The sequence below is a fragment of the Conger conger genome, chromosome 9, assembly GCF_963514075.1.
Source record: "Conger conger chromosome 9, fConCon1.1, whole genome shotgun sequence".
Taxonomy (NCBI): Eukaryota; Metazoa; Chordata; class Actinopteri; order Anguilliformes; family Congridae; genus Conger; species Conger conger.
This window is the reverse complement of record NC_083768.1, coordinates 16448384-16465611: the sequence shown is the minus strand read 5'-3', so window position 1 is coordinate 16465611 and position 17228 is coordinate 16448384. Positions and strand designations below refer to the sequence as shown.

The following is a 17228-nucleotide window of genomic DNA, read 5'->3' as shown; positions in this document are numbered from 1 at the left end:
TTTTCCCTCATCCCTGTCCCTTGGCTCCATAACTGCCAAACCCCATAAAGTGCCCCATACAGGATCACCAGCACAACCTTCCACAGGTAACCTGATCTCTCCCATCATAAGTCTGAACAAAGCTGCACCCCACTGAACTTCAGCACTTATGGTTAAAGGCCATGTCACACTACCAGCTTGTGCAACTCCAAAGGTCTGTCACTCTACAATGTTGGTGATATTATTAATTTAATTGGCTGTTGATATACTTCCTCACCTGAGACCTAACAGAACACTTCAAAACAACCCATTATGCAGCTCCGAGGACAATTGCAAGAGATATGATAAATCACTATTCGACACTACACCATGTAAGGTGTTAATCTATGTGTATTTCAGCTTGCACATACACATTTTCACCAAGAACAGCAACAGACTTGAAGGAAACTCTAGAGTAATTGAAAGGGTTATATCAGGGAGAAAACCATGTATAGGGCATGGTGATATTAGCACCAGGCCTTGGTGATGACATACACTAGGGCAGCTCCCAGTGCTCACACCAGCTTGGATGCATCTCCCTGTTGTTCTGGTGAAAGAGGCCTTGGCAGTGCGACAGGCTTCATTTCAGCGGCTGTGGCTCCCGAATCGCTGGCAAACGCAGGCGCTTACCTTTGCTGTACACCACGCAGTTGTTTTTGTTGTCCTCCGCTCCAAGCCAAGTCAGGTCCAGCAGCCACCTGGAGCCCTCCGTCAGAGCCAGTGGCACCTCGCGCTGGGTCCGCTGCAAGGGGAGAGATAAACACTAATCACCTGCTTTATTCACACCATCAAAGGCAAGCGCTCCGTTCCTCTGTATCCAGAGACCCAAACAGGACATTTTAGATTTTACACACCAAGGCCTGAGTCGCATGAATTCGCTGAGAGGGCTTCAATTGTCTCATGATGACAGTACTGCGGGGGATGAGGGTGAATGGGTCTGGCAGCATACTGAAGTTGCCACAAGTTTGCCTGCAGTCCGAACAGTAGAGTTATTATTGTGGATATTCCGGATGATACTGGATCAGACTGGACTTGCCTTACTGTGGGATGAGAACGGGAAGGAGGACACAGATGACTTTAGGAATGGAGAAACAGAGTTTGGGGGCTGGAGGCTGGGCGAGGTTTAGTCTGAACTTTAGGTGCATTGTGCACTGGTATCGACAGGATCTCGGCTGTTTCCTGAAACTGACAGGAAAGAATGTGAAGGGTCAGTATCCATTTCCGAGGGATACACAGGTTGCATTTTATCATACAGTCGCAAATTATTCTGAATGCTACATGACGTTTTTCTTTACAGCTGTGACAGTTATTCTCTTTATTCTCTAATACACCACAGCTCACACCCTGACAGAGTCCACAGAAGGTTTGGTGGCACCCTACAATTTTCAGAATATTTCAGAATCTCTTTGAATTTTGAAATGTCTTGTTAAATTGGTAATGAAAATCTGAAATCTTTCTTTGCTGAATCTTAGTGTAAGAACTTTCTAGAAGTTAGAGTAACACATTATGATCACACAAAACATTAGCATTTCTACACGACCACAATTTGACTCCATTTCCCACTGGATAAAATCTTCAAAGATGAATAACAAATACCACAGATGCCATTAAAGTGAAGAGTACCACAGTTCCAACTACTGAGCCCTTACCATGACCTCAACAATTTCATCATCCAAATTTACACAAGAGCAAAATCCAATCTGGAAATCTGGCTGCATGTCTGTTTCCCTGTTTCTGGTTCCTGGTGGTGTCAGGACTTGACTGATACTTGCTCTTTTTTCAGGAAGTTTGATGTGTGGGTTATTTCTCCCTCCACATCTCCCAAATGAAATGATTCACATAAAGGTAGACTGTTTCTGGACACTGCTCTGGGCATCACTACCATTTACCATGTAAGAGATATGGTTCAAGTCAGCAGGAAGCCATTAAAAACCAATGTTCCAAATTCGCTGTAAAATGAAAATCAATAATCCCACAAGTTGCTGCAACAAAAAAGAAGATAACCCTCATCGACTATTTTTTGGGGGGGACTCAGACCTCGGTGATTAAATCTTATATAAATGTTCATGCAGTATTTAGATCCGCGCAGAGCCAGCATGGGGATGATTTCTATGGACATTACATTTTTTTTGCTCAGCTATCGTTGGCATGACTGCACCATTTATCGAAGGCCCCATGTGACCGAAAGCCTCCATTTTTTATTATTAGCGAGAAGCTAATGCTAAAGCTTGTTCCAGATAATACGCAGCTGAGGGCACAGCCAGACTAACTCAAGAAAGGAGCAAACCTGTAATAGCCTCTGTGGCCAGAGTGATTAAACTCGGGCATAGATGAAAGACCCTGCTATCCCACTGATAAATTAACCAATCACACAAATCCCAGAGTCCTCGCTAATCCTTCCTTGATACCATGATCCTCTGATTGGCTGAAGGAGGTAGAGAAGAAAGTAGCTTGTGACACTTGCTACACTTGCTACATACCTATCCTATGGATTCCAGATAACTAGCAGCCTAATAACAGGCCGTTTTAGGACCGCTGGCTACTCTTAACCCTTATCGGTCAACGTGGGTGAACTGCAAAGCTGTTTAGATACGGGGGAATATTTCTTCCATTTTATCTCTGGCGCTCTATCCTCTCTGCTCAATTTTCTGTTCTTTGCCTATCCCTGGACAAGCCTTTTAATCTGGAAAGAGTAAAAAACTATTTATCTTCTAGCTTTTTCCCATAAATTAATGATTGCTTGCTTTAGCAAAGCCCAGCTGCTTTACCCTTGTGAGAATGTTGCATTTTTAAACGTGGAAGACTATGAAGTATCATTGTTATAATTAAATAAGACACAATTATCATATTTTGATGGGTTGATGCGGAAACCAGTCAGTATCCACTCCATCGTCTCATGTCTCCTCTCTTGGGATAAGCTATTTTCATGTACAGCTCAGCCTAACAATGCAAGGGCAACAACAGTACTTCAAAGAATGGCACACTACCCTTGGGCAAAGCCCTCCCCTGATAAGTGGGGGGGTGGGGGGGCTCAACTGTCAAACATCTGTGATATCAGAGTTTTGGTCCAATCAGCAAGGATGGATGGATGACATGAAAGGACATGGGCTCGATTCTGACTAAACCCTTTTTTAACAGAGCTTAAAAAGGATCCATGAGCTCCAACATGGGAGTGCCACTGGTTCAATGTTCAGTGTCAAAATGAGACTATGACCTGGCGTTGATTATGAAACACTATGGGCCATACCAATGATCAATTTACACAGAATTTTTCTGAGCATTTTACACATCACACCAACAGCATGCAGATCATTTTGGTTCATTGATTTTACACGACAATGGGTGAGCTTTGTATATTTAAAAATACAAGCTCATATTTTCATACATTTTCTCATTTCATTTTATTTTTTAGAACACCATTTGTTTCTCCTGCGCAAATGGAAAAAAACACCTCCATAAAGCCATTTCTTTCAAGCCAGCATCTGCTGTTGGGAAGCTAAATAACTGAAATATGCAAAAACGGCACCCTAATTCCCTTCAGAGATAGATCTTGGCTGCTGCTCTGTCATAAATCAGAGAGCTGCGATATGAAATGAGGCAAGCTTCTCTAATCATTTCTGCATTTCAAATGGGATCACTGGCTCAATGGCTTGGCTTTTAAACTGCTTGCCTAAGAGCAAATGTGAGGTGGGAGATAATTCAGGAAAGAAATTCTCTTCCTTGTGCGGTGCCACAGCTAGTTTACTGCTTCACTGCAACAGAATGCTTCTCTCCCTGTCCCCATCTCTCTTTTTTCAGCTATGTCAAATTTGCTTTCCCTTTGAATCGATCAAATTGTGAATTCCCTCACTGTCACGGAGTGTGCCATTAATCTGCAAGCCAACACCCGTTAAAGGCTAACACTTCTTACATTTTACTTCAGTTACTGCCGAAATTAGGGCTCATACAGCACAGAAATACATGTGATTGTTTGTACATAATTGTGCCTTATAGAATGTATGTCTGAAAGTGTAATTGAAGCCATAGTGACTATGCTTCCTTTTTATATTAGTTTTGCAGTTGCTTGCTTTGAGATGAGAGAAACTGACACTACACTGACTTGTTTTATTTTGTGTGATTGAATAGGTTAAGAGAATTGTGAAAGTTAAAGTTTCAGCATGCTTTCATTCTCTTTTTCACAATGGTACAAAGCCGCTGTTAACATTTGATATTAATTTAACCCCTTAAGTCTCACAGGCCCAGGGCTTTTTTTGGATTCATTCATTGTTTTCAGAGTGCCATTTTCAATCACTATGGAAACAGGATATACCATTTGAAACATCTGTATAACCTATTTTAAGATGCCACTGCTTTAGCGACAACAGCTCCTTATTTTGTAACATGTGGGTGGTAAACAAGTGTGGGGGGACCTCACCATCTCTGCATTTCACATCCACATATGACAAGAAATAAGGTAATGTCAGTGTCCTTTTCTAGTATCCAGTGGACCAAATGCATAACAGTTTCTACTCAGAGCAACGTTGATAGAATGTACATTGTTTACTTAGAATTTCTCAGGAGCAATTATCATTGTTGTCTGTTTCACCGTTGCATACTCCTACAAAAGTACTTGTACATAGAAATGCTATTATCTACGTTTTGTATAGGCTCTCTTGCACACGATCAGCCCAAGTACAATGTCTCTCATGAGTATTTGTAACATTGTTGCAGATAAGAAGCATTACCCCCACCCGTGTGTAAGAAAATTCATTATAACTTCAGCTAGCAAAAAAAGTTCTTGAGATTTTATGCCAAAAAAGGTTTTACAACAAAACTAAATAGAGGAGTTCCTTTGGAGGAGTTCCAAGGAATCTCTAGTCTGAATATCTCTGAAGAGGACAGTGGAAACACCGTTGACAACACAATAGAGGGCATTTTCAGTGACGTGACCCCATTTTATATCGGTGACCATCGAAATACATTCTTACAATATTTTATTATTATTCAGTATGCTTAGAAATAAGGAGCCAGCCTGCTTTTGAATAATAAATAGCATGCAAAATTATTAGTTTGACTTGTTGATGGGGGTTGGGTATTTGACAAAAACTCAAATCATTGGATCTCAATAAATATATCAGTATACAAGATGGTATTATTGTGATTATTGTACTTATTTTTTATGATCTTCTCGACCTGTTGCTGAGAGGTAGAGAAGGGTGGCAGACAGGGGGGAAGTGCAAACACTTTTTTCTGGATAAAAGGTGCTTTATAGTTCAGTAAGCAAAATGCAGTCATTTACAACTCATAAGACCCATAATATCATTTAGTTTCCATGTGTCCTTTTTTGAAAACTGCCTAGACATAGATTAGAAAAGACAATGCAGAATACTCATTTTTGGACGTATTGTCCTCAAGCTATAATAATCTATATCCAGTCAAAAACAAAAAATCTTTTCAGTGAGAAGGAAAGCTTCCACTTTCACTGTGTTTGAGCTTCTGTAACTTTGTTTTAGTAATATTTGGAGTAATTCTGACTCTTGGAAAAATAAACCCCAAAGGGTTCCCTTTCAGAAGAGACCAGGATTATGTCAGTAGTCAAAACGACAGTAACCATTTTATTTTGGGTATGTCATTTTTAAGCTTGTGCCAAGAAAATGGGCAATACTTAAGTGGTTAATGCTATTCATCTATTGTTTTGCATCTCAAAGGACACTGAAAGACAAATGTGTCCAATTGGCAAGTATTGTCAAGCACTATGAATCCATTATGTATGCTTATGTGATGTTTATGTAGTATGTTTATATAAGAGTTATCAAAATACAAAATACACAGCATTTACAGAACAGTATTAGAACTTTGGGCTTTAAAATGACAAGGGAAATCTGCCAGATCCCACAAGAAGGGGAGTTTCCTACATTTATTGAAATATAAGAAAAATTATTGTCTAATATATATATAATTGGTAGTCTTAATTTATCCAGTTGTATATTAACGCAATACATTTTGGAATACAGTAAATAAAATAACACCTCTGCATTTCAATTTTAATTTGAATGGTTGTGAAACAAAAATCACATTATAAAAACAAACAACAGCAGGATTGCAATGGTAGGGAGTCTGCTGCCCTTGTTGGCCACCACGGTTTCAGACAGTACATTACATTTTCATGGTGAAAGAAGGAGACTGCAAGGGAAAAGAATGCAAGAGATTGTTTCTAAGGAAGTATAGGGACAACTGTCTCGCTATGCCACTCTGTCCGTATAAAGTTACCAATTACACACTGTGAAGCACATGATTCTGAATCTGAATAATTTCTGACTTTGTAAATATAACAACATAAGACTTTCCAACAGCAACACTTGTGGTGCAAATTAAATAGCTGTGGTGTTTCGTTAGTTTTGGACTTATCTGCACCAGTGCAGACTGATGAAAAAAGCATTTAGAGTCCTGTCAAACAAAGATACTTTATCCATAAAGGCACAGAAAATGACTAATTACTGGCAGTCATTGCTTCCCCTTTGGCATGGTAAAACTCTGTAACTTCTGGCGAACCTAAAGGAATGCATTTTGTAAAGCAAAAGTAAATAATTTAATGAAATGTCATTAAAATACTTTCATGTATTATGTAAAGAATGTTAGTACAGAATAACACCAACTCCATTTGCACAGAACCTAAGCAAATCTAGAACACAAGTATACAAATTTGAATGTTGTTCAGTATCAAAGAGTCCTGTGCTAGTGTGTATTTGAGACAAATGTGCCTTTTATAAACCTACATTAAGATAGATAATATTTGCACTGAGATGTATCATATCAATGTTGAACTTGCGCCGCTCTGAGCATTAGATGTGAAATTTCTTATCGGTGTCTAATGCATAGTGGCAGCTAAAAGACAAACTCCCTGTGCTGGGAATGGTCTTTGTTACCCAATTAGCTCTCCAGTGACCCTGGAACACAGTGTTCTTGTTTGACAGAATTGTACACACAACTTGATGCCTAGGACCACCATAGGGGAATAGTGCACACTTTCCTGGCGAATGGAAAAATGATCTTCTTGTGGGATATTGTAAGACTATGGATGGTTCATTGTAGCCACGGTAGGCCAGGGCAGGCTGAGTATGGGCCAGGAGAGGGGGTGGGGTCTCAACGGGGACACATCTCATAGGGAAAAACCAAAACTCTGTGTAAAACTCTGTCAGTTAGTACTTTGTAACACCTCCTCTTGCAGCTATAACAGCTTGTAAACACTTCCAGTGTTTCAATTCTCGCTTTTGTAATTTTTCCCCATTCTTCCTGGCAGAACATCTCTAGCTCAGAAATATTCTTCAGCCTCCTTGCATGTACAACATATTTTAGACCTCTCCACAGATTTTCTCCACAGAACAGTATTCAAGTCTGGGGGCTGTGGTGGCCATTCCAAAACCTTCATACTGTATGTCTTTCCTGAAGGTACTTCATGGTTGATTTTGAGGTATGCTTTGAATCATCATCATGCTGGAATACCCAACCTCTCTTCAGCTTCAATGTCTTGACTGACTTCTAGAATTTCTTGATATTTGGTGGAATCCATTCTTCCTTCCACTCGCACAATATTTCCTGTGCTCCCAGCTGCCACACAACCCCAAAGCATAATGGAGCCACCTCCATGCTTCACAGTTTGCAAGGTGTTCTTCTCCACAAAGGCTTCACACTTTTTTCTCTGAACATACCTTCTATGGTGGTGGCCAGAAAGTTAAATTTCGGTTTCCTCAGTCCAAAGCACATTGTTCCAAAACTTCTCAATGTTTTCTTTTGCATACTTCAGACACTTAATTTTGTGTTGAGGTTGTTTGTTCTGGCAACTTTGCCATGTAGGTCTTTGTTGTTTAAAGTATTTTCTGCCACTCTTTATTGCAGCTCTTTTGCAGTGATGTGTTCTTCTGAGCATTTCTCACCAGGTCTCGGCCCATTCTATCTGAAATCTTTCTTGGTCTTCTGGACCTTGCCTTGACTTCAACTGTTCCATTTATCTTCCATTTTCTAATAATGCTTCTGACAATAATATGTAGTTTGAAACATTGAGAGACTTTTTGTAACCTTCTCCTTATTGGTGGGAATGAACCATCTCCATTCTGATATCCTTGGACAACTGTGTAGAGGATCCCATGGTTGTTAACACCAGACTTGGTTGTTAACACTGCAGTTGGATAACTTAGAAGGCATGGACTTCAGAATAAAAAGTTCAGCCCTGGAATAATACTCACCTGACTCATTGAAGCCCTAACAATTAAATCATCTGGTTTTGGGCCTTAGTAATCATCTTTTTAAAAGGTAACAAAACTAAATAACTAAAACTGTTAATTGGATTTTGAGTAGGCTGATCATGTGCACATTGCATGTGAAAGATGTATGTGCCCAGACATTAGAAATATGCCATAGACTGGCCTGTGACTCGCGGCTTAGACCTGGGTTGAGCAGGCAGGTGGTGAAAGGGTGAAATGCGGACCTGTCTGACAGGAAAATTGCAATAAGCTGGCAATGAGCTGCTCACACACTGAAATTACCAGAGTCATCTGGATCGTCCGCAAAATGTGAAATCGACAGCATACCAGCTCGTAACACGCCAGACTCCGGACGAAAAATAGGGCCCTATTTGTCAGCTATGATACGTTCAATTCACTGAAATTTCCCCTATTTTAACTATTCTGACTGATTTCCTTCCAGTGAAAATGTAAAGGGGGTGTTCTGCAGTTGTTTGTCACGGGAATTGTTGAAGGCTGCAGAGGTTCAACGCTGACAGGGGTACCAGCAATTGAGCTTGGAGGGCAAAGTTCCTCCTTTGGTTATATTTGGCTTTGAATTTTAAATGACATGATTGTTTAATGATGTTTAAAAATTCAATGTGACAACTTACCTCATATTGTCTGACAACTCACTGATAGAGAAAGTGCACACCTTCTACTTAACGGTCTATGACTCTCTACTGAATTGAGATATGAAGATGTGACTGAGACTTCATTCTTTCTGTTGGTATGACATTTATTCCATTGTGATGTATTGTGCCCAAGAAATCTAAGGAAGAGTAGATCGTATATTATAAATAATATTGACTCCATGAAGACCAATGCTAAGTGCAAACAAAAGTTCAAAATTTCACGTCAATCTGTCTACTCTCTACTCTCTACTGCCTAAACATTGGCTGTAATGAAGAAAATACACAATTAGTATGAATACAGTCCCCAACAATATACAATGTACCATGTGTTGTCTCTTGTTCAGTTTTAGCAAATAGATTTAAGGAATTTGGACAACTGAAGTTGCATGTATTCTGCTTTTTGAGCATTGGGTCTAAAGCAGATTCACATTGGTTGTCTGCCTGCAATAGATATCACGAAGGTACACACAGATATAGATATATATAATGTGAATATATATATGTGTGTACTGTATGCACATGCGCAAGACTCATCTGTACTCCACTCTCAAGTCCCACTGATTCTCCTCAGCCATGTTGAATCCTCTTTGCCTTATCAGGCCGGCGCAGGCCTGCGTCAGGCTCTCCCTACTCTGACAGGAGCTACAACAATAGAGCCGCGATACCACTGCTCACAGCTGCGTTTCAGAGGGGAAACCTGCCACAGGCACAGATTAACTGCAACACACACACAAACACACACACACACCAGCGCAAACATACGCAGTCCGACGCAAACATGGACCAAACACATATATTACGTGCACATGTGTATACAAGCACATCAAGACACAGGCATATACAACAGCAACATGCACATACACACACACACAGTATATACACACACAAATATGGCAGGCAAACATACACACAGAAAACAGGCATAAATACTTACAGTAAACAAAATTAGAGAATCAAGATAGCTCCCTCTCAATTAAAGCTGCAGTAGGCAACTTTGTCAATGGCCACAATGTTGTGAAAACATTTAGAAAATTTTTAAACACCCAATGGGGTAGCATCGTGGTGGCGCACGGCTATGGCATCGGACTTTCGTTCGATGCAGTTGCACACCGAGGACCAGGGTTCGTGTCCTGGTCCTGCCAGATCCGAGAATAGCCGGAGCATGAGGGAGCGGCATAATTGGGCCGCCACTCCGGAGGTGGGGGTAGGGCCTTGGCGGGAAGGATCGCTGCATACAAGCAGGCCCTGAGACGATGCAGCTTGAAGAAGGCGTGTTGATCTCTTTATGGTCACTGGGGGGGGGGTTGTAACAGTCTTGCTTCAATATACATGCATGATTGACATAAACAGGGTTGGCCACCAAAATTCGGGGGGAAATCAGAAAAAAATGAAAACAAACAAAAAAAACACCCATTGGCCCTGCCCACAGTGAAAGAGGCACAGCGCCCATCACCGCCCAATTTTACTTTCCTCTTTTTGGCATTACATAGTGCCATAGGCAGTAGTTGTCCACCATTGAAGAAATTTTATTTATTTCTCAATTAATCTAATATGTTTACTGTTATGTGAATGTGCAATCTCATTGTTGATTGGTTCACGGCGATAACTGGCCTCTCTTCAGTGGGTTCACATTGTAAACCACTTTGCTTTGTAAACAAAAATTCAGGCCAAATCCCTGGCTTTAGGATGCAGAAATTGGGGGTATAAAGTGTGCAGCGCTGGATTTCTCTCTCAGCAGCTCTTGCTACTGCTCTCCAATATCTTTTGAAAATAACTATCAACACTGCAGCTTTAATGCAGTGACCACAAAAAGGTATATAGTTCCTGCCACAACTTATTTGAGTTGAGGGAGTCATTACTAAATATGCTGACAGGATAGTACATGTACGTGTGTGAGTGGGTTTATCTGTGTGTACGTGAATGCACATGCATGGTCATCTGTGTCCATATATGTGTGTGTGTGTGCATGTGTGTTTGTCTGTGTGTGTGTTTGTGTGAGTGAGAGAGAGAGAGAGAGAGAGATGAATATTTGGTATGAGGACAATTACTGTGCTGCGGATGAGAGCTAAAGTGATATGGCTCACAATTCAACATTTTCCATTCATTTATTTTAGGGCAGTTTATTTACCAAATATACCTTTTAAAATACAAATATATATTTGCCTTCTGCTTAAATAATTTAACATACGGTCTGTCTTTCTACAATTAAATAAATTACATTTCACTATAAATTAGCTTTTGATGCATACAAGGTGTGCATGTCTTGCAAGGTGTATAAAAAGAGAATGTGATATAGTCCCAGAAATTGATTTTAGAAAATGTAGAAAAGGTAATACATCCAATCAAAGCTCAAACAGTTGCCTATGAATTTTTAAACACGCTATTCATATTGTGTGAAAGGACAAAGCTGTTAACATTAAATGAGTGTTGATGGCCACTTAGGCATCGGTGGTTGAATAATCTCCTCATATTGTGAAAAAATATGGAAATGGAAGGAAATGGAATTGAAATGCAAACAAAGAAAGCTATGGAGGGATGGCGTGGCACCAGCCCCTCTGTAGGGACTTCCTGAAACCAGACAGCACAGACAGGAACAGACAGGAGCAGACAGCACAGACAGCACAGACAACACAGACAGGAGCAGACAGCACAGACAGGCACAGACAGCACAGGCAGCACAGACAGGCACACCACTCTGTGCTGTAAACGTACGTCCATTGTGTACTGTATGGCAGAAATGATGAATGCTGACCAATCCGTTTTAAAATAATTTAACTGGGGATAAATACCGATTGTATTTTCACAGGACTTCCAGTGTAAAAGCATACTGTCCATGGTAGATGAAACAACACTGTTCTTCTAAAACCAAAATGACTTTAGTTCTTTCCCACTTATGCAGATATAACCATGGAAGCATACTAATGGCTGGTTAAACTGTAAAAAGTATTAAATGAGCTATTGCCATCCATGAGGCGCAGCTATGCTTTGGAAACAAACTATTTTCAAGGTACCTGCTATTGAATTTCATCAAGCCAGAGTGCAAATTTAGTCTTGCCTTGCATGTCAAGGTGTCAACATAAATTCACATTCATTTGGATATAAACCTGCGAATGAGCAGGGTCTCTCTCACGGAATGGACTCTGTGTAATAGGATTCTAATGGCCCGGCTGGCCCGTTGGGGTTGTCAGTACTGTGGCAGGCCCATCACTCAAAGGCAAAACTGCTGAAAGATGGCTTGCTGACAAGCCAGTGAATGTCTTGCTTTATTATCAATCGGGGGAAAAGTCGCTCATTCTGCAGAAGCAACAGCAGAAATTTCCACCCAACCTATGGGACAATCTTAGAGTGTGCAGTGCTTGGAATTACAGTATGTCACCAAGCAATACAAACCACAGCACTGACTAAAATCTTTTTTTGTCTCAGTTAGTGTACTGTGTAGATCATATATTTACAGGGATTCTAAGATTTCTGGTATTGGGTCTTTAAAGTATGTGTCCTTAATCATTTGGAATAATTACTTAGTCACCTGTCTTAGTCCCTATGATATTTTTTTGGATTTATTAAATAACTTGCCAAAATAATATTAATAAAACCTTTATGAAAGCATTGAAAATAAGTGACTTATGATATATCAGGACAAAATAACAAATTCCTTTTCACATCCATAATTTTGAATGCTTAAGGGCTCACATCCATATTATGCCAGTACGGTATGTGCAATTCAGTCAGTTGAATGTTTTTACAGAATTTAAAGGCAAAGGAAAGCATAATATCTTGATTGAATAGCTTACGGAGGTCATAATTCATAACGACTGTATTCCCTCTTGGGAAAAGTGCAGGCCCATGAAGCATTAAAGGTTTAAATCTTCTTCAAATGCTTTACTACACTCACTGACCCTGTGGAGAGATATAGATTGGCCTGGCATGCATCAGGAAGCACATCTCTCTCTCTCTCTCTCTCTCTCTCTCTCTCTCTCTCTCTGTCTCTGTCTCACACACACACACACACACACACAGACACACATACACACACCCGTTATCTGTCTCTATCTCTATTTGTTATAACTCAAACAGGCTTTCTCTTTCTGGCGTCCCTGTAACCATTGGTAATGCTACTTTCAAAATGTCACATTTGACCTTGTTTCAGGCAGAACACAACATAAAATCATACCTGTTTGCAGTCAAAACTGTGAATAACATTACACTTATTTCTAAATGAATACATTTATTAGGAACATGTTGTGACCTACCAGGCCAACACTTTCGCCTCTGTTCACGGCGATCTTCCCCTCAAAGGGCCCCCATGTCATGCCCACTGACAGCTGCTGTCGACTGTGAATCCGCCGCTCCCTGTCTCTCTGGATCACCTCTAGCTCCCCTAAAACACAGTGAATAGCATCAACAATTGTTCTCTAAAAAATTATTTGTGTCTTGCCATATTGACTTTGACAATTTAATATGTGTTATCGCTATCACTTCTTAATAAAGCATTTATAACTGTTTTATATAATGAAAAAGAAAATGCATTCAAAATTAAAAATACATCAATGGCTATTGAATAGTAAAAAATGTTAAGCAGAGATGCTCAGAAATATATAGGCTATGGCTAATACATATATCACACAGATCAAAAATATGTCACAAACTGTCCATCCTGTCCTGTTTTTTAAATAATAATAAAAATAATAACATTTACTACACAGTGCAGTGTTAACTTAACTGCTGGATTAATGTGTGAACCTTGAAACCATGCAGATTAACTCATGCAAATACAGAATACAGTTTTAATAGGCGGATATGACAGGCAAATTATTTTGGACAATTCTGTGTCAAATGGACACTAACCGTGTATAATACATATTCAGAAAATATTATTTATTAGCACTTTCATACTTAATAATAGGGCCTATTTTCCCACAAACTATGCAAAAATGTTGATAGAGAAATATTCCAGCAAATGAGCTTAAGGATAACTGAACACACATGCATCATTTCTGTGTAAAGTGTAGACCCAGGATTATTTGGATAAAGACTAGCAGTTCTGTTTTTTCAGTCTGTTTAGTGTAACATGGCCCAAAAAAAAAACCATATAAAAAAGCTTAATTTCATATCATTCCATGTTTCCATAAAACTTTTTAATTCGTATTTATTTTAGTTGTGGAAGGAGGGTGATGAATATTCATATGCAACACATATCTCTTTTGTAAACGAATAAATGAGCAATTAAAATGGTCATACTGGTACCAGGGAAAGGCAGCAACACATGGAAAAATAAATATAAAATATACTTTTTTTGGACAATGATAAATGTGTTCTGCAGTGTTTGGAGTGTTTTGCAATCTTGCATTTTGGGTGTGAAGGTGTATTTTGTATGGCTCTTCAAAATCACGGTAGGTGTTTCTTTAGTTCAATTCTCACCAGTTGGGTGCAGAAAAAAGCACTTGACATTAGACTAAGGTTAATTTTCTGGGACCCAAAATGTATTTAAGAGATAGGCTCCAGCTTGAGTTTGATTGTATAGGACCAAGGGGAGAGTCGATAAATCACTTGCACCCTAGACAGCATCATTAACCTGATATGTACATACAACTGTGTTACTCTACAAATTAATGCATTTGGAAATAGAAATCACTAATATTGTCCTTGAGTACAATGGGAACAGAAAACAATGTTGTCCAGAATAATTACATTGAAGATGAAGAAAATCAAGCGGTGCAATTTGAAAAGAAAGACAAGGCCTTTGTGTTGTTAAAGAAGGACACCTTGACACCCTGCTAAAATTGTTGAGAACAACATTCACCACGACATAATTTTGATTTGATTGATTATTTAGAGTAAGTTGGATTGTGACCAAATCATGTTAATTAGCACTGATATAGACTGTTGAAGAGTCAGTGTTCTCGGTTTTAAAGTATAAAATGTGCCTTCATTTCTGAAATAACTCCTCTGTAGCTCCATGTGCCGAATGACATATTTTGGGAGTTATTCTTTTTCTCAACTGCAACTTTAACCCACTGCAAGTATTTTCTAAATTCAAACTACAGAAATTCTAAATTTTAATGAGTGTTTCAGACCGGTACATGTTTTTGTGTAAGCTATTATTTTCTACAACCACTGAGTTGGTGCTGCATTTTCTTCTTAGGACTAACAGTTTTCTGGCAATTGTTTGAAAGGCCTGGCAAGCTACGAACAAGAGCACTGGCTGCAAAAGGAGTCGCAAATGCAAAATGGATGAAAATATGGAGAAAAGGCTTAATTAAATTATCTGCATTTTTTTAGGAATTGGACTTCATCAGTGTTTGAAAACCAAGGGGACCAGTCTCTGCGTTCGACTGCCATCCTGTTAGTGCTCCGAATATGAAGATTGGGTAATGTGAAAGCAATGTGAATCAGACTCTTTGATGCTGTGTACCTCTCCTTTAGAGGTACAGTAGCCTGGCCAAATTCTGCAGCAGACATATTTTAGGCTATAGTCCATGCTTATTTAGGAAGAGAATGAGTTCCGTTCAAGATCCCACGGTATCATTACAAAACACACTCCTATTCCATTGTTACAATTTATTTCTATTAATTAATGAGGATATTGTATGCATATTTTTAATCCAATTCAGTGTTTAAGTGAAACAGGTACAATGATGATGCTAATTTCAATGACATTTAGCATTAGCTTAGCTAAAGGGATTTTAATGTGCCACATTATTATTATTATTATTATTATTATTATTATTATTATTATTTAACCAAGCAGGTCGTTTAAGAACAAATTTACAAGGATGGCCTGGCAAGAGGTTCTTGAGAATGTTTATTTTTGTTTTTGTTAACAATGTTTATTATGTTCATTTTACTAATGTAAAACCCCCAAAAAATCCTCAAACCTATTTTGTACGAAAGTATTACATCAGGGCTAGAAATCACCTGACCTCATGCCTAACCACTCCCAGACAATGCACTCTCATACAGCCCTGCAACTAATCAGCTACGCTCCTGATTTTTCCATATTTGGAGTGGTGAAGGAATATGCCCCTATCACACCCCTCCTCCTCTCACCTCATTGGTTGGCTGTTACTGCTGTCAAGTTTATAACCCTGGCACTGGCTACAGAACAGCTCCACCTTACATCCAATTAGACTTCAATCCCTACACCCCAGTGAGAGCTCTGTAAGCAATCTTAAAGCAATGGGCAATCCCCTCCCTCTGTTGTGCTTCTCCCAGTACAAGCTTTCCATGGTGGTTGGGACAGCAGAATCGTTTCATCTTCAAACTCAGACTAAAGACACTACACTACATTACATTACATTAATAGCATTTGGCAGACGCTCTTATCCAGAGCGACATACAGTTGATTAGACTAAACAAGAGACAATCCTCCCCTGGAGCAATGCAGGGTTAAGGGCCTTGCTCAAGGGCCCGACGGCTGTACGGATCTTATTGTGGCTACACCGGAGATCGAACCACCGACCTTGCGGGTCCCAGTCATGAACCTTACGCTAAACCAGTACGCTAAAGACCCACCTCTGCAGACTGCATCTCCCTATAAAACCCTAGAACACCCATACCTAGTGTACCAGTTAAAAGTATGGTATTTTTTATGCTTTAGGTTTTTGTTCTTAGAACTTTCAGGCAGCCTGTAGCCTAGTGGCTAAGGTGTATGACTGGGACTCAGAAGGGCAGTGGTTCAAGCCCTGGTGTAGCCACGATAAGATGCGCGTAGCTGTTGGGGCCCTTGACCAAAGCCCTTACCATTTGGATAAAGCTAAAAAACAAATTATTATTATTATGTCATGGCTGTAATCTGTAAATGTGTATTTTTGCTTGGTTCATTTTCATTAGTACATTAGCGATGTAACATATGTACATTACATTACATGTAATTTGGCTTGTACCTTAACCACTACGCTACAGGCTGCCTTATGTACTTATATTCTGATGTGGGAATGTTGTTAGCCTGATTAGGCACCATTACTCATATGAATCTGTTGACTGCACTTAGGTTCTCTCATACTCAACATCAGCTAAATGAATCTAATGCAATGCAATGTAATGTAAAGGTTATTGTTCCTTTTCTAGTTTTTCAAGTGTTTTCTGATATGCGTAAATCAGGAGACAAAAACACCCAGCTTTAGTTCTCTGCATTATTTCATATTTCATTTTTACATCACATTATGAAATAGACTGCAAGAGAGTGGGCATTTTCTTTCTGCTGGAAATGACACATTTAGAGCTATGGTTTTATCAGCATTGCAAATTAGGAATATTTATATTCATTTAAAGGTTGTTTGTGGATGTTTGTACAAATATCATTACTAAATATGGCAGT

At 39.4% G+C, this 17228-nt stretch overlaps 1 protein-coding gene across 1 annotated transcript in view; it reads right to left on the bottom strand.

Annotated features, from left to right (window-relative positions):
* LOC133137392 (zinc finger protein ZFPM2-like) overlaps nt 1-17228 on the bottom strand; it is an 89411-nt gene that overhangs the window by 33599 nt on the left and 38584 nt on the right. Inside the window, exons 4-5 of the mRNA XM_061255641.1 lie at nt 13162-13289; nt 649-760 (exon numbers count right to left, since the gene is read on the bottom strand). Coding sequence (XP_061111625.1) covers nt 649-760; nt 13162-13289 — 240 coding nt within the window. The remainder of the gene's footprint in view (nt 1-648; nt 761-13161; nt 13290-17228) is intronic.